At 39.3% G+C, this 23,702-nt stretch overlaps 1 protein-coding gene across 1 annotated transcript in view; it reads right to left on the reverse strand.

Moving 5' to 3' along the window:
* The window catches only part of LOC308147464 (interleukin-1 receptor accessory protein-like 1-B), a gene marked incomplete at its 3' end in the record, with an annotated part of 376,990 nt that overhangs the window by 44,515 nt on the left and 308,773 nt on the right, over window positions 1–23,702 (reverse strand). Inside the window, exon 6 of the mRNA XM_080519603.1 lies at window positions 3,371–3,503. Within this exon, the coding sequence (XP_080375729.1) occupies window positions 3,371–3,503 (133 nt within the window). The remainder of the gene's footprint in view (window positions 1–3,370; window positions 3,504–23,702) is intronic.

Consider the following 23,702-nt stretch of genomic DNA (forward strand, 5'->3'; position numbering starts at 1 on the left):
GCTCTTTCCATGTGGGGTAGCACACTCCTCCGTATTCTCCCATCTCATCTTTATTACGAACCCCCCCCCCACCCTCCCCCCACCCCTTATCGCCAGTTCCCCGCCGCCCCCGGAAAATCCTGCAAGGCTCTAATTGGCCCGGTGTCCTTCACAACAGAGCGCGGTGGCGAGCGCGCCAGTGGGGCTAATAGAGACATCTCCAAATGCCAGGTCACCGACTGGGGTCGCTAACTCCCCTCCCCCGCCTTGTCACGCCGCTTACAGTTAACCTTTTCAGAAGGCGGCGTTTGTCGACAACAAGGGTTTTTTTTTTTTTTCTTTCTTTCTTTTTCTGCTCTTTCGTAGCGCTAACACCGCTGCTGGACATGAAAGGGTCTTTATTAGGATAGAGATAGCGATGCAATGTGTCGCCGACCAAACGCGGCATCGTCCAATGTTGGAAAAAAAACCATCGTCAAAATCCGCACTTTTCAAGGTCATAGTATTTTAATCCTACAAATGACCTTTTTGTAGTATATCGGAGCGATGTGTTGACCTTGAGCTGATGCCACAATCAAATACCAGACTTGTTTTTTCTCATAGTAAAACAATTTATTATTAATTGTGCCTGCCTCTTTAAGAGGCGTCGCACAATTATTACAATCCTGGGAAGGTGCCATTTTTTAAATATTGCTATTATTCTGCCGCAATTGCTGAAATTTGGAGGGTGGCCTCGTGGTGGCACTGCAATCGAGAATCACTAGCTAATGACATGGTTTCCACGTACTTAAATCGCTGTTGGGTGTTAGCATCGCATGCTAACAAGTTTGTTCAAATAAGCTGAGATTTAGAGGGTGGCCTCGTGGTGGCGCTGCGATCGAGAATCACTAGCTAATGACATAGTTTCCAAGTACTTAAATCGATTTTAGCTGTTAGCATCGCATGCCAACAAGTTTGTTCAAATCAGCTGACCCACTGTTTGCGAGCGCTTGCTAACCCACTGTTTGCTCGCCCACTGCTTGCTAGCGCTTGCTAGCGCTTGCTGCTCTCTGTTCAACAACCCACTGTTAGAGTTTGTCCTCCAACTGTAGCATCTCGCTTTGTTCCCTCGGAAACTCTGTTCCGTCTTCTTTACTTGGAAATGGAAATGAAACGGCACGCCTCGCGCAGTCCTATATCCCAGCATGCACCGCGGCGCTTCTTCTTCTACGGGGGAAAATGAAGTCGGCGGCTGTTTACCGTAGTCGCGAAACCTGTCGTGGCTCAATATTGGTGCATATATAAGGCGCACCGGATTATAAGGCGCACTGTAAAATTGGAGGTTTTTAGGTGCGCTTATAGTGCGGAAAATACGGTACTTGATTCTGATATGATGCTGCGAGAGGAGCTGTCATCAAAAGAGGCTTACGAACAAGGACTCCCACTTTTGTTCTCCCTGAAATGCGATTCTACACTTATTGTCGAGTTCAATAAATTGGAAATCCGCCAGCTGAAACCTGATTTCGGGGAAACAAAAACCAAAAATAAAATACACTGCTTTTTGGAGATTGAATTGTCGAATGGTCAGGTAGCGTGTGTGTGCGCGTGTGTTATTGTGAAGTACACAGATCTGTGTTTCCAATGCCGAGCGTGAGTCATGAGGCGGAGGTCACCCAGATGGAAAAAGGCGGCCGACACGGGCATTCAAGCGGAGGTTTCCATCTGCTGTGCCGCTCTGCCGTCTCTACCTCCGCTTGTGTTTCACCCTGGATACGAAGTGCAACCTGGGCCGTGTGTGTGAGTGTATATATATATATATATATATCGTACGCGATGAAGCCCACATGGAAGGAACCTATATAAACATATATGTTTTAATATAGGTTTTGATATAGGTTTTGGATATATGTGACATATATACAATTGGCCGTTTTCCTATATTTTATGTACATATAGGTACATATAGGTACCTATATGCACATATATGTGCACATATATGTGCATATAGGTACATATGCAGCCCCAAAAATAAGGTTATATATTCACATATATGTGCATATATGTGTAATATAGGAAAACGGCCAATTTTATATATGTCACATATATTCAAAACCTATATCAAAACATATATGTTTACATAGGTTCTTTCCATGTGGGGACAGTTGCCAAAGTATATATATATATGTGTGTGTGTGTGTGTGTGTGTGTGTGTGTGTGTGTGTGTGTGTGTGTGTGTGTGTGTGTGTGTGTGTGTGTGTGTGTAATATATATATATACATATATATATATGGAAATGAAGAAGCAGTACAGGAGACCTATATGGCCTGTATATTCACATATATGCACCTCAATTTTGCCTATATGTGGCATATATATGCATAGATGCAGCATATATGTTGTCATATATGTGCATATATCCTCCTACAGGTTCTTTCCATGTGGGAGAATGCATTACTGTCTGCATTATTAATCCGCCACATAAAGCATTCATGAATATCATTTAAATGATGGCAAGGTCGTGAGCGGCTGCTTTCATTGGTTGCCGTGTTGATGTGCGGTCAGACAGTTGTGGTAAATCGGTTAAAACAGGCGTTTACCAAGATTAACCCCCGGAGTGTGGAAGTAAAACTGTGCCATCAGATTCTGAATTTGAATTTCTAACTCTGAATTTTTCTACCATCGAAATCAGACTTTTGAATTTTAAAAGCTGCCGAATTTCAAGTATGGATCTTTTTTTTTTGCGTCTGATTTTTTTTCAACATCTATAAACATTCAGTGTGTAAAAATTCAATGTGTCTAAAAATTCAGCTGCAAAAAAATTCAGCCGCAAAAAAAAAAAATTTCAGCCGCAAAAACAAATTGAGCTGCGAAAAATTCACAGATATTCTGGCTGTTTTGCAGCTGAATTTTTTTTGCAGCTGAATTTTTTTTGCAGCTGAATTTTTCGCAGCTGAATTTTTTTTGCAGCTGAATTTTTCGCAGCTGAATTTATTTTGCAGCTGAATTTTTTTGCAGCTGAATTTTCTTTGCAGCTGCATTTTTCGCAGCTGAATTTATTTTGCAGCTGAATATTTTTGCAGCTGAATTTTTACACACATTGAATTTTTACACACTGAATATTTTTAGATGTTGAAAAAAAATCAGACGCAAAAAAAAAGATCCGTACTTGAAATTCGACAGCTTTGAAAATTCAAAGTCTGATTTCGATGGTAAAACAATTCAGAGTTAGAAATTCTAATTCAGAATCTGATGGCACAGTTTTAATCCATTATCGGAGTCATTCCCCGTGTTTTCATTGGATCCAGAGGGTCTCGTCAATCTGTCATAATATTTTGTTCACGCCATCATAAAAGAACAAAGCAACACGACTGGATTGTCTTGGAGTAGTTCAGTTATTAGACCAGACACTTACTTGATTTCACTCTCTTGTACTCGTTCTTCATCCAGGTCTTCGATGAACTTTTCCCCTTTCATCCAGTAGATGAGCGGACTGACGTCTCCACTGTATCCGAAGAACGCTCGGCACGTCAAGTTGACCGGATTACCTGTTGGGGGAGGGGGGGGGGGAGGGGGGAGGAGACGTCAAATTATCTAATACTACAGCTAACAAAAGTTGCAATACCAGTTTCTACCACAAGATGGTGAAGTGACCCACATGGAAAGAACCAATATAAACAAATATGTATTAATATAGGTTTTGAATATATGTGACATAGATAAAATTGGCCGTTTTCCTATATTTTACGTACATATATGTACATATATGTACATATATGTACCATATATGCACATATATGTACATATATGTATGCGTATGTACATATATGCACATATACGCACATATATGTACATATATTTTCCTACATTTTCCTATATTTTATGCACATATATGTATATATATTTTTCCTACATTTCCCTATATTTTTATGTACATATATGTACATATAAGTACATATTTTGTACCTATATACACATATATGTACATGTATACACATATATGCACATATATACGTATATATGTACATTAAAATATAGGGAAATGGCCAATTTTATATATGTCACATATATTCAAAACCTATATTAATACATATATGTTTGTATAGGTTCTTTCCATGTGGGGAAATAAAGAAGCAGTACAGGAGACCTATATGGCCTGTATATTCACATATATGCACCTCAATTTTTCCTATATGTGGCATATATATGCATAGATGCAGCATATATGTGCATGTAGGTTTCATATATGTGCATATATCCTCATATAGGTTCTTTCCATGTGGGGAGTAACAACTTCACAAGATTTTCAAAAGATAGTAAGGTTGCAATATCGACGTAATCTTTGAAATTGTCAAGCTCACCAAGCATATCCAGTCTTTCGCCACAAGGTGGTGTCATGAGTCGGTAACAATTCATGTAGTTGCGGGTTCACAAACAAATTGAAGCAACTCTGACAGCTGGAACACGGATATTTCAATCATATTTTCACAGGTCCAAAATATTATTAACCCTCTGGGGCCTGAAGCATTTTGTGCCGTTTTTCGCTTTGACATATTATATTTCACTTATTTCCCACCGTCTGATCCGTATGCCCCTCCCCCCCCCCCCCCCCCCCCCCCCCCATCGCTCTGCTGTATTGCTCACAGTGATGGATGTTACCTCAACAGCAGACCAATAAAATATATGAAACAGGTTTTTCTGAGAAAAGTGTATATAGGATTTTTTGCTTCCTGCATCTTTTCACTTGTAGTTTTAGAATGTAGCATTATTTTCAATTGTAGTTTTAGAATGTAGCATCTTTTAGCTTGTAGTTTTAGAATTTAGCATATTTTAGCTGGTAGTTTTTGCATGTCGCATATTTTAGCTTGTACTCTTAGAATGTAGCATCTTTTAGCTTGTAGTTTTCGCTTTTTTCTTTTAGCTTGTAGCATCTTTTAGCATGTAGTTTTGGATATTGCATCTTTTTGCTTGTATTTTCTGAATGTAGCATCTTTTAGCTTGTAGTTTTTGATTGTTGCAACTTTTAGCTTGTAGTTTTCGCTTGTTTCTTTTAGCTTGTAGCATCTTTTAGCTTGTAGTTTTAGAATGTAGCATATTTTAGCTGGTAGTTTTTGCATGTCGCATATTTTAGCTTGTACTCTTAGAATGTAGCATCTTTTAGCTTGTAGTTTTCGCTTGTTTCTTTTAGCTTGTAGCATCTTTTAGCATGTAGTTTTGGATTATTGCATCTTTTTGCTTGTATTTCTGAATGTAGCATCTTTTAGCTTGTAGTTTTTGATTGTTGCAACCTTTAGCTTGTAGTTTTAGCGTGTAGTAGCATTTTTTTCACTTGCAGTTTTTAGAATGTAGCATCTTTTTGCTTGTAGTTTTAGAATGTAGCATCTTTTAGCTTGTAGTTTTAGAGTGTAGCATATTTTAGCTGGTAGTTTTTGCTTGTCGCTTCTTTTAGGTTGTAGTTTTAGCATGTCGCATATTTTAGCTTGTAGTTTTAGAATGTAGCATCTTTTAGCTTGTAGTTTTAGAATGTAGCATCTTTTAGCTTGTAGTTTTAGAATGTAGCATATTTTAGCTGGTAGTTTTTGCTTGTCGCTTCTTTTAGGTTGTAGTTTTAGCATGTCGCATATTTTAGCTTGTAGTTTTAGAATGTAGCATCTTTTAGCTTGTAGTTTTAGAATGTAGCATCTTTTAGCTTGTAGTTTTAGAATGTAGCATATTTTAGCTGCTAGATTTTGCTTGTCGCTTCTTTTAGGTTGTGGTTTTAGCATGTCGCATATTTTAGCTTGTAGTTTTAGAATGTAGCATATTTTAGCTGGTAGTTTTTGCTTGTCGCTTCTTTTATGTTGTAGTTTAGCATGTCGGCTATTTTAGCTTGTAGTCTTAGAATGTAGCATCTTTTAGCTTGTAGTTTTAGAATGTAGCATATTTTAGCTTGGAGTTTTTGCTTGTCGCTTCTTTTAGGTTGTGGTTTTAGCATGTCGCATATTTTAGCTTGTAGTTTAGAATGTAGCATCTTTTAGCTTGTAGTTTTAGAATGTAGCATATTTTAGCTGCTAGTTTTTGCTTGTCGCTTCTTTTAGCTTGTAGTCTTAGAATGTAGCATTTTTTAACTTGTAGTTTTAGAATGTAGCATATTTTAGCTGGTAGTTTTTGCTTGTCGCTTCTTTTAGGTTGTGGTTTTAGCATGTTGGCTATTTTAGCTTGTAGTTTTAGAATGTAGCATATTTTAGCTGGTAGTTTTTGCTTGTCGCTTCTTTTATGTTGTAGTTTTAGCATATCGGCTATTTTAGCTTGTAGTCTTACAATGTAGCATCTTTTAGCTTGTAGTTTTAGAATGTAGCATATTTTAGCTGCTAGATTTTGCTTGTCGCTTCTTTTAGGTTGTGGTTTTAGCATGTCGCATATTTTAGCTTGTAGTTTTAGAATGTAGCATATTTTAGCTGGTAGTTTTTGCTTGTCGCTTCTTTTAGCTTGTAGATTTAGAATGTAGCATATTTTAGCTGGTAGTTTTTGCTTGTCGCTTCTTTTATGTTGTAGTTTTAGCATGTCGGCTATTTTAGCTTGTAGTCTTAGAATGTAGCATCTTTTAGCTTGTAGTTTTAGAATGTAGCATATTTTAGCTTGGAGTTTTTGCTTGTCGCTTCTTTTAGGTTGTGGTTTTAGCATGTCGCATATTTTAGCTTGTAGTTTTAGAATGTAGCATATTTTAGCTGGTAGTTTTTGCTTGTCGCTTCTTTTAGCTTGTAGATTTAGAATGTAGCATATTTTAGCTGGTAGTTTTTGCTTGTCGCTTCTTTTATGTTGTAGTTTTAGCATGTCGCATATTTTAGCTTGTAGTCTTAGAATGTAGCATCTTTTAGCTTGTAGTTTTAGAATGTAGCATATTTTAGCTGCTAGTTTTTGCTTGTTGCTTCTTTTAGGTTGTGGTTTTAGCATGTCTCATATTTTAGCTTGTAGTTTTAGAATGTAGCATATTTTAGCTGGTAGTTTTTGCTTGTCGCTTCTTTTATGCTGTAGTTTTAGCATGTCGGCTATTTTAGCTTATAGTCTTAGAATGTAGCATCTTTTAGCTTGTAGTTTTAGAATGTAGCATATTTTAGCTGGTAGTTTTTGCTTGTCGCTTCTTTTAGCTTGTAGATTTAGAATGTAGCATATTTTAGCTGGTAGTTTTTGCTTGTCGCTTCTTTTATGCTGTAGTTTTAGCATGTCGGCTATTTTAGCTTATAGTCTTAGAATGTAGCATCTTTTAGCTTGTAGTTTTAGAATGTAGCATATTTTAGCTGGTAGTTTTTGCTTGTCGCTTCTTTTATGTTGTAGTTTTAGCATATCGGCTATTTTAGCTTGTAGTCTTACAATGTAGCATCTTTTAGCTTGTAGTTTTAGAATGTAGCATATTTTAGCTGGTAGTTTTTGCTTGTCGCTTCTTTTATGTTGTAGTTTTAGCATATCGGCTATTTTAGCTTGTAGTCTTACAATGTAGCATCTTTTAGCTTGTAGTCTCAAATTGTCAATCAATTGTAGTGAAAAACGGCACAAAATGCTTCAGGCCCCCGAAGGGTTAACTTCCCCGGGATATTGGACGACACCTGAACCAGCTTCCACGAGCGCGAGCGCTTCCCGTTCTTAAACCCATTCTCTCACCAAGCTGGACATTTTTTCACCCCTTGAAAAAACTCCAGAACTCTCCTCGACGCTTTTTAAAAATTCTCTCGACGGCCTCTTAAACTGCAAAAAAAAAAAAAAAAAAAACCCACTCTCGAGAACTCTCTTTCAACCAACTTCGTACCACCGCCGTACCTCGATAAAAGCTCTCGCGCTTGTTCGGCAGCTTGTTTCTACCTCAGGTCCCACGTTTCAAGATCCACCCTGGAAGCACTAAAGGAACATTTAAGCACAAAAAAGTGCAACTTCGTAGCGCGAAAAGTGGTTTCCGCCATTAAAGAATCCACGTCATTAATCCAAATTTCTTTCCCACAGCCCTCGAACACATCACGTATAATGGACTGGATGGGGCGTTTCGCACCAGTGTTCCAACATTTCCCACATGGAAAGAACCTATATAAACGTATATGTTTTAATATAGGCTTTGATATAGGTTTTGAATATATGTGACATATATAAAATTGGCCGTTTTCCTATATTTCATGTACATATATGTATGCGTATGTACATATATGCACATATACGCACATATATGTATGCGTATGTACATATATGCACATATACGCACATATATGTACATATATTTTCCTACATTTTCCTATATTTTATGCACATATATGTATATATATTTTTCCTACATTTCCCTATATTTTATGCACATATATGTACATACGCGCACATATATGTGACATATATTTGATATATGTCACATATATTCAAAACCTATATTAAAACCTATATGTTTATATAGGTTCATTGCATATAGGTTTCATATATGTGCATATATCCTCATATAGGTTCTTTCCATGTGGGTTCACTCGTTCATATTGCAGACAAATCTGGTCTTTTACTTTAAAGGACTGAAAACAGAAAGAAAGACAAAAGTGAAGAACAATTAGACTGGAGAAACAAAAAGTGGTGTGAACTCAAGAGAGAAAGGCTGAATCAGGACTCAAGCCCATGACTATTGGTAGTTTAAGGTTGAGAGCGAACAATAATTTGAACATTTTCCAGAAAAAAAAAAATACAATTGTAAAGTGTATTTCTGAGTCTTTAAAAAATGAATAACAAAATGTATAAAAATGACAATGAAATTGAGTAAAATTACCGATATTAGTGATAAACCTACCAATATGGACAGTACAATTACCTATCTGGATGATAAAACTACCGATATGGATAATAAAACTAACAATATGGACAATAAAATGACCAAAATGGACAATAAAACTACCAATATGGACGATAAAACTCCCAATATGGACAATGAAACTACAGATATGGATGATAAAACTACCAATATAGACGATAAAACGACCAATATGGATGATAAAACTAACAATATGGACAATAAAATGACCAAAATGAACTAAAAAACTCCCAATATGGACAATGAAACTACAGATATTGATGATAAAACTAACAATATGGACAATAAAACTAACAATATGGAAGATAAAACTATCAATATAAATGATAAACCTATCAATATGGACAATAAAACTACCAATATGGAAGATAAAACTATCAATATAAATGATAAACCTATCAATATGGACAATAAAACTACCAATATGGAAGATAAAACTATCAATATAAATTTTAAACCTATCAATATGGACAATAAAACTACCAATATCAACTGTAAATCTCTCAATATAGACAATAAAATGACCAAAATGGACTATAAAACTACCAATATGGACGATAAAACTAACAATATAGACAATAAAATGACCAAAATGGACGATAAAACTCCCAATATGGACGATAAAACTAACAATATGGACAATAAAATGACCAAAATGGACGATAAAACTCCCAATATGGACAATGAAACTACATATATGGATGATAAAACTAACAATATTGTCAGGGTGTAGGGTGAGGTCCCCTTTAAGAGTGGGCGGGCCATAGGTCTGGGCTGTCAGCACCTCACCTGTGGTCACTTCTTGTAATCACCCTACCCTATATATGTCCTGTCTGTGTGTTTGTTCAGTGTTGGTTTGTTTGTTATTGATGTCCTGTCCGTCCGGTCCAGTGTTCGTCGTCCATGTCTCGTCCGGTCTGTCCAGGGCGTTGGAGTCCAGTCTGCTGCACCCCGCATGTCAAGGAGCAACCGGCGGTTCATCTGTCTGTGCTGTCAGTCAATAAAAGACTTGTTTGAACTCAGCCTGTTTCCAGAGTCCTGCACTTGGGTCCTGTCCATGATCCGTGACAGAACAAACCAACCATCATGGAACTCAGCGCACACTGTTTGTGGCAAGACAGCGTTTCTGGTGGCCAGAGATGAGCAGGGAAATCCGGGAGTATGTCCGGGCTTGCCCTGTCTGCGCGCGTAACAAGACCTCGCGGTCTCGCCCCTCTGGTCTGTTGCAGCCGCTCCCAGTACCCACCCGACCATGGGCAGACCTGTCCATTGATTTTGTCACTGGTCTCCCAGATGCAGAGGGGTTTACCACCATCCTCACCGTAGTGGACCGGTTTTCCAAGATGGCCCACTTTGTACCCTTGACAAAGCTCCCATCAGCCAAGGAGCTGGCAGAGGTCATGCTGAGACATGTGTTCCGTCTTCACGGGTTCCCAAGGGACATTGTCTCGGACAGGGGGCCTCAGTTCGTGTCTCGGTTTTGGAGGGAGTTTTGCAGGCTGTTGGGAACTACGGTGAGCCTTTCGTCCGGGTACCACCCAGAGTCTAACGGCCAGACGGAGAGGGTGAACCAGGAGCTGGAGTCCATACTTCGGTGTCTGGTCTCTGACAGCCCAGCTGCTTGGTACAGGCAGTTAGTCTGGGTGGAATACGCGCACAATTCCCTTCCCTGTTCATCCACTGGGCTGTCTCCCTTTGAGTGCGTGTATGGGTACCAACCCCCCCTGTTCCCAGCCCTGGAGTCGGAGGTTAGTGTCCCGTCAGCTCTGGCAATGGTGCGGCGATGCAAGCGCGCTTGGCTCAAGGCCAGAAGCAAGCTCTTGCAATGCTCTGCTGAGCGCAAGCGGCTTGCAGACCGGCGCCGGGTTCCCGCACCAACTTATGATGTTGGTCAGCGTGTGTGGCTCTCCACCCGGGACCTGCCACTCCGCTCAGATGCAAAGAAGCTGGCGTCAAGGTTTATTGGACCTTATCCAATAATTAAGCTGGTTGGTCCCTCTGCAGTCCGTCTTCGTTTGCCCCGCTCGCTTCGTGTGCACCCCACCTTTCATGTGTCAAAGGTTAAACCTGCCCGGGAAAGCCCCCTAGTTCCCCCCTCAAGAGCCCCTCCTCCTCCCCGTATGGTGGAGGGTGAGGAGGTTTTCACTGTCAGGCGGCTCCTGGCAGCTCGCCGGCGTGGGCGGGGGTTTCAATACCTGGTTGACTGGGAGGGGTATGGCCCTGAGGAACGTGCCTGGGTACCTGCTAGAGACATCTTGGACCCAGGCATGATCAGAGACTTCCATAGGCAGCATCCTGAGATGCCTGGGCCGTCTGGAGCCGGTCGTGGAGGGGGGGGTACTGTCAGGGTGTAGGGTGAGGTCCCCTTTAAGAGTGGGCGGGCCATAGGTCTGGGCTGTCAGCACCTCACCTGTGGTCACTTCTTGTAATCACCCTACCCTATATATGTCCTGTCTGTGTGTTTGTTCAGTGTTGGTTTGTTTGTTATTGATGTCCTGTCCGTCCGGTCCAGTGTTCGTCGTCCATGTCTCGTCCGGTCTGTCCAGGGCGTTGGAGTCCAGTCTGCTGCACCCCGCATGTCAAGGAGCAACCGGCGGTTCATCTGTCTGTGCTGTCAGTCAATAAAAGACTTGTTTGAACTCAGCCTGTTTCCAGAGTCCTGCACTTGGGTCCTGTCCATGATCCGTGACAAATATGGACAATAAAACGACCAATATGGACAATAAAAATATCTATATGGATGATAAAATGACCAATATGGATGTTAAGAAGAAAACGTCAGATAACAACAACGGGACACGAGTCGAAGTTCCAGGAAACCCCAAAAAAGAAGAAAAAAAAGTGATTCAGCATCTCTTTATGAACTGTACTTGCTCATTGGCCCTGTGGCAAGGACTCATCAGTGTGAGATGGGAGATAACGCCGAGGTATAATTCGGTACTTTGGAGTTCAAAGATAATACGGGATTTTATTTGAACTCTAATTTGGCCCTCAGACGAGCATTAACGGGTTAAAAATGTGCGTCAGAGACACCGAGGAGGTGGGACAGTTTAGCATTGTGGTCTCATGGTGCGGGGAATTTTACTGTACCCTGTAAAGTTGTGTGGATGCACACACACACACACTCAAACGCACATCCTCTCGTTGCAATCCCTTCCAATTCCAGCAGGGGTCTCTGTGGCGCTTCAATGCAGGAGGACTGGCATTGCAGGAGAAGCAAACATAATCAAGAAGCCCGAAAGACTCCGATGTGACAGGTTCAGACAACAGTAAAAGAAGGGAACACGGATCCTATTGGGTCGTCACCCGTGGGGGGTGGGGGGGTGGGGGGGTGGGGGGGGGGGGGGCCCTCGGCATTTAACTCTTAACAATTTAATTGTTTGTCTTTTTTAAGCATGCAGACTCCAGCAGCAGTCACACTTTTTCAGCCTGCGAGCTACTTTATAAAACGACCAAGTCAAAGTGATCTACCCACTACAAAAATGCAAAACATATATTTATTTTCAAATATATTGAGGGTTCTTTATATGTGCAATGTATAATGATGTACCTTGTAAAACCGCAAGAAGCCAATATTGAGCAACACGACATAATTAACTATTAAAAATTTTTTGTAATGACCTGAGTTTACTTTGATGTTACTTTGATCTTTGATATTGTGACGGTCGACTGGCAGACGAGACAAACGCACTTCGAAAACGACATCGTGAAAAAACAGTCCACCTCCCATTCCTCATGAAAGTGACACGTCTTCGTCTTCTCACTTGGTCCAGCCCCCCCCCCCACTCATTTTTTTTTGGGGGGGGGGTTTCAAATTTGCGGTAACTCGCTTAACTAGCTTGTTAGCTTCACCACACTTAGCGTCGTCGTTTGCACATGTGCGGTGACCTGAAGGTCAGAAAAGTTCAGCCGTCATCCGATTGCACTCGTAATTCGGAAAGGTAAATTAGTTTCATTACACCAGCGTCTATTGTTTTTTCTAATGTCGTGCGATGTACTATTACTACCTTTGCGATCGACCGGTAGATCGCGATCGACGTATTGAAGCACCCCTGAGCTAGAGGATAGGGTGTGTGTGTGTGTGTGTGTGAGAGGGTGGTGCACAGATCCCAGGTGGAGCATAAGGGGGGGGGGGGGGGGGGGGGGGGGACGAAGCGTCCAGCTCAGCTAAAAGAACAGAGCGCATGGTGCGGCAACTCAGGATTACTCAAGATTACTGATTGCTACATCTGCATGCAGCTGCACGCTCAATCCGCCATCGACTTCTCCGACCAGCACATCCAAACAAACAAGCCTCCCTGTCTCCACTCTTTTTTTTGGGGGGGGGGTAAACTTAGTTGTGGGATAACACTTCAGTCTGCAACAACAGCTTGGTAGCTGGTAATTACAAAGTAATTACATATAATCCACCCGCGAGATTGGCGCTCGCATCGATTGGAAACTTCAAAATGTAACCCTCGGATGCACAACCTACCAATACCGACACTCTTCCATACGTTCCAATTCAAATCAAGGCGTTTTGGCGATATACTGGGTCGTTATTCTTCAAAATCTTTCAAACAAAGAGTTGCAATATTTTCATATTCTAAGTATTTCCTCAGAAAACCTGTTTGTGACATGGGTCTATTTGCATTTTTATGTATTTTTTTTCATTAATTTGAAGAAATTACAGTCTGTGTCTTCTATGAAACTTAATTCTTAGCAACTCTGACTGTCCCACTTAAACATGTGACGTCATCAGTCTCACCGCCCTGGAGGTCAGTTCTACCCAAGTAACGTACATGTAGGTATTATCCTACATCATCCGTCATCAAATGTGTTACTTTGACCCCCCCCCCCCCCTTGTGATACAAAAACTGCCATTTCTTAATATTTATGAAAAAAATACATACAAATACAAATGGGCTCATGTGACAAACACGTTTTATGAGGAACACCTGGAATATGAATATATTACAAAGATGTTGAAGAATAACAACCCGTGTGCATCTAGGGGTTAAACAAACAACAACTTAGTCCATTTAGCTACATTTATACAGTCTCATATAAGAATCAAGGATACCGACAGTTTAGTTTCTATCAGCTAAAACAAACAGCTTGGCTATGAAATGAAGTAGTATTGCATATTTTTGAAGGGTTAAAAGGTCAAATCCACACATGTCTGAAGAAAAGTAGATGAAACTCAAGTCGTACCGTGTCACTTGAGCCCTTTTCTATCAAGGTTGTGTTCTATAAGGCAACAGGAAGTACTATATAAGTTTTACTTAGATCCACAATATTGGAGCCAAGATTAGCACACGTAGCTTAGCCATAGCGCCATCCCACCAGCGCAGCAAAAGAATAAAGGAGGATTTCTCTTTGAAGATAGAAATAAATGAAAATGAAGTGAGCAGAAACTACATTGAAAATCGACACTTATGCGTTGGGTTCAGTTTCTTTTTAATGAGCTTCACTTCTGATTTCACTTTATGATCAATGGTTCTCATGCTGGTTTAATTGCAGCTAAAACAAGGCTCATAAAACTGAAATGAATATATTCAATAAGCAATTATTAAGTAGAGAAACAAAACAACACTTTGCCGGGTTTAAAATGACCAGCAATGAGCGATAAAGGCACAACAAGCAAAAACTGCAAGCTAAAAGATGCTACATGCTAAAATAACAAGCTAAAATATGCAAGAATTGAAAACTACAATCTAAAAGTAAAATATGCAAAAACTACAAACTCAAAGATACAATATTCAAACACAACAAGCTAAAAGATGCTACATGCGGAAACTACAAGCTAAAAGTAGAACAAGTGAAAACTACAAGTTAAAAGATACTACGCGCTAAAACTACAAGCGAAAGGATGCAACAATCAAGAATTACAAGCTAAAAGATCCTACATTAAAAAATACAAGCTAAAAGATGCAATAAACAAAAACTACAAGCTAAAATATACTACAATGCTAAAACTACAAGCTAAAAGATGCTACATTCTAAGACTACAAGCTAAAATATGCGATATGCTAAAACTACAACCTAAAAGAAGCGACAAGCAAAAACTAACAGCTAAAATATGCTACATTCTAAAACTACAAGCTAAAAGATGCTACATTCTAAGACTACAAGCTAAAATATGCGACATGTTAAAACCACAACCTAAAAGAAGCGACAAGCAAAAACTACCAGCTAAAATATGCTACATTCTAAAACTACAAGCTAAAATATGCGACATGCTAAAACTACAACCTAAAAGAAGCGACAAGCAAAAACTACCAGCTAAAATATGCTAAATTCTAAAACTACAAGCTAAAAAATTGCTACATGCTAAAACTACAACCTAAAAGAAGCGACAAGCAAAAACTACCAGCTAAAATATGCTACATTCTAAAACTACAAGTTAAAAAAATGCTACATTCTAAAACTACAAGTGAAAAGATGCAGGAAGCAAACAATCCTATATATACTTTTCTAAGAAAAACCTGTTTCATATATTTTATTGGTCTGCTGTTGAGGTAACATCCATGACTGTGAGCAATACAGCAGAGAGATGGGGGGGGGGGATTGGGGGAGGGGCGTACAGATCAGACGGTGGGAAGTAAGTGAAATATACTATAGAAAATAAAATATATAAAAAGGTTCATATAAGTTGCAAATTTACGTGCAGAAGTGGGAATGTCTGGACTCAGTTGAACAGGTAGAGATGGAACACTGGAATTCTTCAATTTGCTCAAAATCAGGGAAAGGTGAGAAGCATTCCCACATTTCCCTATTTAACCCTTCGGGGCCTGAAGCATTTTGTGCCGTTTTCCACTACAATTGATTTTTCCTTTATATCTCAGATATAAAATCCTTAAACCTTGCCTTTTTTTGGTGTCATTTTGTTCAGGACAACCTCATAAATGCATTTCTGAAGTATTTTCATCACTTTGGAATACTGTATTAAAACAGTGGATCTAAAAACACCATAAAATTACAAATTCGGGTGGTAAAAACAGATTTATTGACTATAAAAGTCACAGACATGGTTAACGAATCATTTTTTGTAAATCATTTACTTGTAAAGTAAATCTAAACTATAACTAGATGATCTGCATTTCCCACGGTAAATGCATGATAGTGTGAATGCTGGTGACAAATCTGTAATGCACAATTTTCCAAAAATTGCACAATTTTTAAAAAGTTACATGATTTTCAAAAAAGTGCACAATTTAAAAAAAATTGCACGATTTTCAAAAAGTTACACGATTTTCAAAATGTTTTTAAATGTTCAAAAAGTTAAAAAAGTAAAAAAAAGTGTCCAACAGAAGTAGAAAAAGTAGAAAAAAGCTGGAAAAGCTAAAAGTTGGAAAAGTTGAAAAGTTAAAAACGTTTCAAAAAGTTGAAAAAGTTGAAAAAGTGTCAAACAGTTGAAAAAGTGTCAGTTGAAAATGTTACAACAAGTTGAAAAAGTGTCAAAAAGTTGCACAAGTTTCAAAAAGTTGAAACAGTTGAACAGTTTAAAAGTTGAACGGTTGAAATCGGTGAAGATTTGAGGAAGTTATAGCGAGGTAAAACATTTCTCCATCCGTTAACATTGGAAAAAAAAGTTGCACAAAAGTTGAAATATTTCAAAAAGTTGACGAGATTTCAAAAAGCTAGAACATAGCTGGAAAGTGCCGAAAAAGCTGCAGGATTTGATATTTGAACGGTGACGAACGGGTGAAGACTGCCAGAGTTTTAGCGATTCGAAAAACGTCCAGAATAAACAGAAACAGAATCTCAAGAGTGTGAACGCCTTGCCTTGCCTTGCCTTGCCTTGCATTCACAATAATGAACTAAAATGTATCAAAACAGGACTGAACAAACAGTTCTATACAGATATTTACAGTGAAATAGAAGCACTGCCTCAGGCGTTTTTGTAAAACTATTGACAAAAGGTCACACTCCTTTGAACTCCTTTTATTTGCTTTGAACTCCTTTTATTTGTGCGATCAACGTCATTTAAAAACCAGCTTGTAGTTTTATATCTGCACTTTGGACACGGATTGAAACACTGGACCAGACGACGCTGTGCTGTGACGCTACTGCCTTTTCAGACGCTCATGTGACGAGGACGCGCCGGTGCGTCCGCCGGCCCCAGGGGGTGAAACGCGGAGAAAAGATAAAACAGCATGTGCTTTTCAAAGTGTGACCGAAAAAGAAAAAAAACTCTCCGCACAATGTCAGGATGACACTGCTGCTGCTTCTCTCCCCGCGCTCTTAATTAATTCTCCCTTTACTGCCTCGGTCTGGACCGCACATACAGTCACTTGGAGTTTTGCCCCGTGGCTTGTGATCGGCGGGAAACGAGGGGAAAAAAGCCTCGAAATCGAATCAGTGGATGATTGCAGGGAAAAAAGGGGAGTGGGAAGGAGGGGGGGGAGGGGGGAGGGGGGGGGTTCCCAGATTTGGCATCCAGACTGCGTGAAGTGCTAAAAGTAGAACAAGTGAAAACTACAAGTAAAAAGATACTACACGCTAAAACTACAAGCTAAAGGATGCAACAATCAAAAATTACAAGCTAAAAGATGCTACATTCAAAAAATACAAGCTAAAAGATGCAACAAACAAAGACTACCAGCTAAAATATGTTACAATGCTAAAACTACAAGCTAAAAGATGCTACATTCTAAGACTACAAGCTATAATATGCGATATGCTAAAACTACAACCTAAAAGAAGCGACAAGCAAAAAGTAGCAGCTAAAATATGCTACATTCTAAAACTACAAGCTAAAAGATGCTACATTCTAAGACTACAAGGTAAAATATGCGACATGCTAAAACCACAACCTAAAAGAAGCGACAAGCAAAAACTAACAGCTAAAATATGCTACATTCTAAAACTACAAGCTAAAATATGCTACATTCTAAAACTACAAGTGAAAAGATACTACACGCTAAAACTACAAGCTAAAGGTTGCAACAATCAAAAAATACAAGCTAAAAGATGCAATAAACAAAAACTACAAGCTAAAAGAAACAAGCGAAAACTACAAGCTATAAGATGCTACATGCGGAAACTACAAGTTACAATATACCACACGCTAAAACTACAAGCTAAAAAAAGCGACAAGCAAAAACTACAAGGTAAAAGATGCTACATTCTAAAACTACAAGCTAAAATATGCGACATGCAAAAACTATCAGCTAAAATATGCTACATTCTAAAACTACAAGCTAAAAAATGCGACATGCTAAAACCACAACCTAAAAGAAGCGACAAGCAAAAACTACAAGCTAAAAGATGCTACATGCGGAAACTACAAGTTAAAATATACTACACGCTAAAACTACAAGCTAAAGGATGCAACAATCAAAAACTACAAGCTAAAAGATGCTACATTCAAAAAAATACAAGCGGGAACGAGGGAAAAAGCCTCGAAATCGAATCAGTGGATGATTGCAGGGAAAAAGGGGAGTGGGAAGGGGAAGAAGGGGGGGAAGGGGGGGGGGGGGGGGGGGTTCCCAGATTTGGCATCCAGACTGCGTGAAGTGCTTCCTGAAAGTATTTTAATAGGGACTCTGAAGACGGGCGAGCGCTCGCCCTCCATTGTTTGGGTAATTGCGGCTGCCGGGCAAAACCACTCAGGACGAGCGTCGCCAGATGTGACGCTTTAACCCTTTGTGTGGCGTTAAAAAAAAACGTCCCTATGTGGCGTCCGTGGCTGTTTTCACCCACTAACTTTGACGTCCGTAAAATTATATCAGAAGAATATTTTTTTCAACTTTTTTTTTTTTTACATAAACCTGTTAACCTCAACCTCAGTCCTGATCAAAAGTCCTGAATATTTAAAAATATATATTTTTAATTAACCTTTAAATGCCCATTTAGAAGATGAAGTCACTGATTTTGGGAGCGAAAAAACACAAAATTGTCAAATTTTGTCAAAGTGTATTTTTTGATACAAATGGGCATTTAAAAGGTTAATTTAAAAAAAGTTATACTTTTTGGTATCAGGACTGAGGTTGATTGACAGATTTATATAAAAAAATGTGAAAAAGAATATTTATCTGATGTATTTTTACAGCTGTGGATGAAAACAGCCACCAAAGGGAGTTTTTTTTTAAAATGTGATTTTGCACAAAAACTAAATATGCTTCAAAGATAATTACATTACTAATCTTTGACATTTCCAAGACTGTAATAACATGTAAAAAAAATCCAATATCCGATCACATTTTATATTGAAAATGAGTCATTTTGTGTGTATTTCTTCCCATTTCAGTGCCTTTATCTTCTAAATGGGCATTTAAAGGTTCATTTTGAATTTTTCTTTTTTTATATTTGGTAGTTTTGATCAGGACTGAAGTTGATTAACAGATTTATGCCAAAAAAGGTTGAAGAAATATTTATCTGATATATTTTTACAGGGATCAAAGTGAGTGGATGAAAACAGCCACCAACGCCACATAAGGAAGTTTTTTTGCCGACAGTGTATTATTGACCGAGTGAAAAATAAAAAAATAAAATTTTTAAATTGCATGTAAAAGTAAAGCTTCCTCATCAAAAATCATGTCATTTGAGCCAAAACAGTGAAAGTTTTGGTCAAATTAAGAGGAGAAATGACACCTAGTGGACATTTTTTCCACAATGCCACTCAAGGGTTAATTGCCTCCCTGTTCGGCGTCACTCTGCCCTGCTTTGCTACAGCCCGAGTCCCGTCCAATCGCGCGTCTCGAAGGCTCGGCGCGTCGCTTTTGTTCGCCTGTCATTTAGCGACATCCCCCTCCACTCGTACGGTCAACCTCCCGTTTATTCACGCATGCCGTCGTGCCTCATTATCACGACACGCCGCCCGCGTTCCCCTTAATTAACGTAGGTAGGGACACAATGGAATATTTACGCCATTTTTTTGTTGTTGTTTTTTTTCTTGCGGACGTTAGCGGCATGTTTAACGTGTTGCGTAATAGGGAAAATGCTCAATGATCTGTTGTGAAATTACAATTTTCTCCGCAGCGTGTAACTTTTATGGTAATACTGCCGAATGGACTGAAAACAAGGTGTGAACAATTATCGGAACCCCCCCCCACCCCCGCCCTGCCCCCCTCATGAATATGGTCTGATGATGCTTAAAACTGCAAAAAAATTTGAATTAATAACAAGCAAAAACAAAACAAATACAACAAATAATAGATAATTGATGTATTTTAAGCAAAAATAAATAAATAAACAAAAAATTTATTATTATAATAATAATAAATTAGGCTAAATGACCTTGTCTTATTAATATTGTCAATGTGAGCACCATTTATTATTTTTTATTATTAATTGTGCCTGCCTCTGTAGGTGGCTCTGCGATCGAGAATCACTAGCTAATGACAAGGTTTCCACTTACTTAAATCGCAGGTGTTAGCATCGCATGCTAATAAGTTTGCTCAAATGAGCTGAAATTTGGAGGGTGGCCTCGTGGTGGCGCTGCGATCCCGAATCATTAGCTAATGACATGGTTTCCATTTACTTAAATCGCAGGTGTTAGCATCGCATGCTAACAAGTTTGTTCTAATGAGCTGAAATTTGGAGGGTGGCCTCGTGGTGGCGCTGCGATTGAGAATCACTAGCTAATGACATTGTTTCCATGCACTTAAATCGCTGTTAGCTGTTAGCATCGCATGCTAACAAGTTTGTTCAAATCAGCTGAAATTTGGAGGGTGGCCTTATGGTGGCGCTGCGATTGAGAATCACTAGCTAATGACATGGTTTCCACGTACTTAAATCGCTGTTAGCTGTTAGCATCACATGCTAACAAGTTTGTTCAAATCAGCTGAAATTTGGAGGGTGGCCTTATGGTGGCGCTGCGATTGAGAATCACTAGCTAATGACATGGTTTCCACGTACTTAAATCGCTGTTAGCTGTTAGCATCACATGCTAACAAGTTTGTTCAAATCAGCTGAAATTTGGAGGGTGGCCTCGTGGTGGCGCTGCGATCCAGAATCATTAGCTAATGACATGGTTTCCACGTACTTTTGACCCTGCCGCGGCCTCGCTCGGCATCAGGGGGCGGCAGGTGGCAGGCACAATAAAATTTCCGCGGGAATTTTCTAGTTATTATTATTATAGTTAATTGTTTGCTTTTTCTGTGCTATAATTATTATTATTTTTTTTTATTGTGTTGGTATTGCTGTTTTGTTCTTTCTTTGTGTTTACTGTCAAGAAGAAAAACGGGAAAATGAAATTAAAAAGTAAAAAAAAAAAAGAAAAAATACTGCCGAATATCGTGGGGCTGAGGGGGTCGGGTCCAAATCGAGCACGGCGGAACAGAGCATGGCATTTTGCAAAGATCAACATCCACTCTCTGCATTGATGTTCTCATAATACGACGTCCACTGGCGCAAAAAAAACAAAACAAAAAGGAAAGAAAGAAAGAAAGCATGGCCTATTATTGCTGTCCGGTCCGGTAGAAGAAGCCCGATGCTGCTTCTGCTCTCATGTGATAAAGTCACAGTTGAATTCTCCTAATGAAAAAGCTCATTAGACATTAATGAAATGCTTAAAAGGGTACTTCACTAAGCATTAGAGAAACGCCACGTTGAGCGGAGGAAACAAGGCCGCCGTGCCGTAACGACGGCACTGAGTCACGACGGCGGTCGCCATGGTAACGTTGAAGTGGGCGCCACTTCAGTTAATGGTCACACCAGGTACTCTGAGACGTTTATGTGCAACTGGAAGCTTTATTGGTCGAGCTCCTGCCATTTTTGCTTGAGCGATTATGTCCATATTCCGAGTTAGCAGCTAACAGCGTGCCAGAACTGCAATAGCAATGAACTCATTTCATTGCTATTGCAGCATTGCTATTGCAGCGTTAGTATTGTAGAGTTACTATTGCAGCGTTACTATTGTAGCGTTACTATTGCAGCGTTGCTATTGTACCGTTACTATTGTAGCGTTACTATTGTAGCATTACTATTGTAGCGTTACTATTGTAGCTTTACTATTGCAGCGTTACTATTGCAGCGTTATTATTGTAGCATTACTATTAAAGCATTACTATTGCTGCGTTGTTATTGCAGCGTTGCTATTGTAGCGTTGCTATTGTAGCGTTACTATTGTAGCGTTACTATTGCAGTGTTGCTATTGCAGCGTTATTATTGTAGCATTACTATTAAAGCATTACTATTGCTGCGTTACTATTGCAGCGTTACTATTGCAGCGTTATTATTGTAGCATTACTATTAAAGCATTACTATTGCTGCATTGCTATTGCAGCGTTTCTATTGTAGCGTTGCTATTGTAGCGTTACTATTGCAGAGTTACTATTGTAGCGTTACTATTGTAGCGTTACTATTGTAGCGTTATTATTGTAGCGTTACTGTTGTAGCATTACTATTGCTGCATTGCTATTGTAGCGTTGCTATTGTAGTGTTACTGTTGTAGCGTTACTATTGCAGCGTTACTGTTGTAGCGTTACTATTGTAGCATTACTATTGCTGCATTGCTATTGCAGCATTGCTATTGTAGCGTTACTATTGCAGCGTTACTGTTGTAGCGTTGCTATTGTAGCATTACTATTGTAGCGTTACTATTGTAGCATTACTATTGTAGCGTTACTATTGCAGCGTTACTATTGCAGCATTACTATTGTAGCTTTACTATTCTAGCGTTACTATTCTAGCGTTACTATTGTAGCGTTACTATTGTAGCGTTGCTATTGTAGCGTTGCTATTGTAGTATTGCTATTGTAGCGTTACTATTGTAGCGTTACTATTGCAGCGATACTATTGTAGCGTTACTATTGTAGCGTTACTATTGTAGCGTTACTGTTGTAGTGTTACTGTTGTAGCGTTACTGTTGTAGCCTTGCTATTGCAGCGTTACTATTGTAGCGTTACTATTGTAGCATTACTGTTGTAGCGTTACTATTGTAGCGTTCCTATTGTAGCATTACTATTGTAGCGTTACTATTGTAGCGTTACTATTGTAGCATTCCTATTGTAGCATTACTATTGTAGCGTTACTCTTGTAGCGTTACTATTGTAGCGTTACTGTTGTAGCGTTACTATTGTAGCGTTACTATTGTAGCATTACTATTGTAGCGTTACTATTGTAGCGTTACTATTGTAGCGTTACTATTGTAGCTGACCAATCAACTGAACAAATGGAAACGTACTTCCTCTGGTCAAAGGGAGGACCTACCTGGCTTGTGATTGGCTAACCCCCCCCCCCCCCCCCCCCCCCGATGACAGTATATAGGGTTTGCTTTCTGAAGGGTAGGTTAGAGCAACACACTTTTTAAAAACTGAAACAAGCTATTCTGGGGTGTCTGTCCAGGTATGGGTACTGTTGGAAACCTATTAGATAAAGTGAATTTTTCACAAGATGACCCCTTTAAAGTCCTCTTCTATGTCCTGCCGACTCCCTACAGAGTCTCTCATTTGCTCTACGTTCGAGGAAATCTCTTATTCTGCTTTTCTTCGATATTTTTGAATTGACAACGCCAACCGGGCCCAGGCGAAGCCTCGGAACCCCGCTGCCGAACGGCATTCTGGCCATGGAATGTTCACTTTAATATCTGGCATTTTTTGGTTTGACATTTGCACAACCTGTTGCAAGACAAAATGTTTTTGTGACCACAATGATTATAGACAAAAAAGCTAATTTTAGCACTTGTCGCTGAACGTTACTCAGTCTGAGGCTAAACACTCCCACATGGAAAGAACCTATATGAGGATATATGCACATATATGACACCTATATGCAGCATATATGCACATATATGACAATGTATATGCTGCATATATGGAAAATACCACATGGAAAGAACATATATAAACATATATGTTTCAATATAGGTTTTGAATATATGTGACATATATAAAATTGGCCGTTTTCCTATATTTTATGCACATATATGTACCTATAGGTACACATATGCCCTATATTTTATGCACATATATGTACCTATATGTGCGTTGATGTGCATATAGGTACATAT

Source organism: Blennius ocellaris (assembly GCF_963422515.1).
Source record: "Blennius ocellaris genome assembly, chromosome: 24".
NCBI lineage: Eukaryota > Metazoa > Chordata > Actinopteri > Blenniiformes > Blenniidae > Blennius > Blennius ocellaris.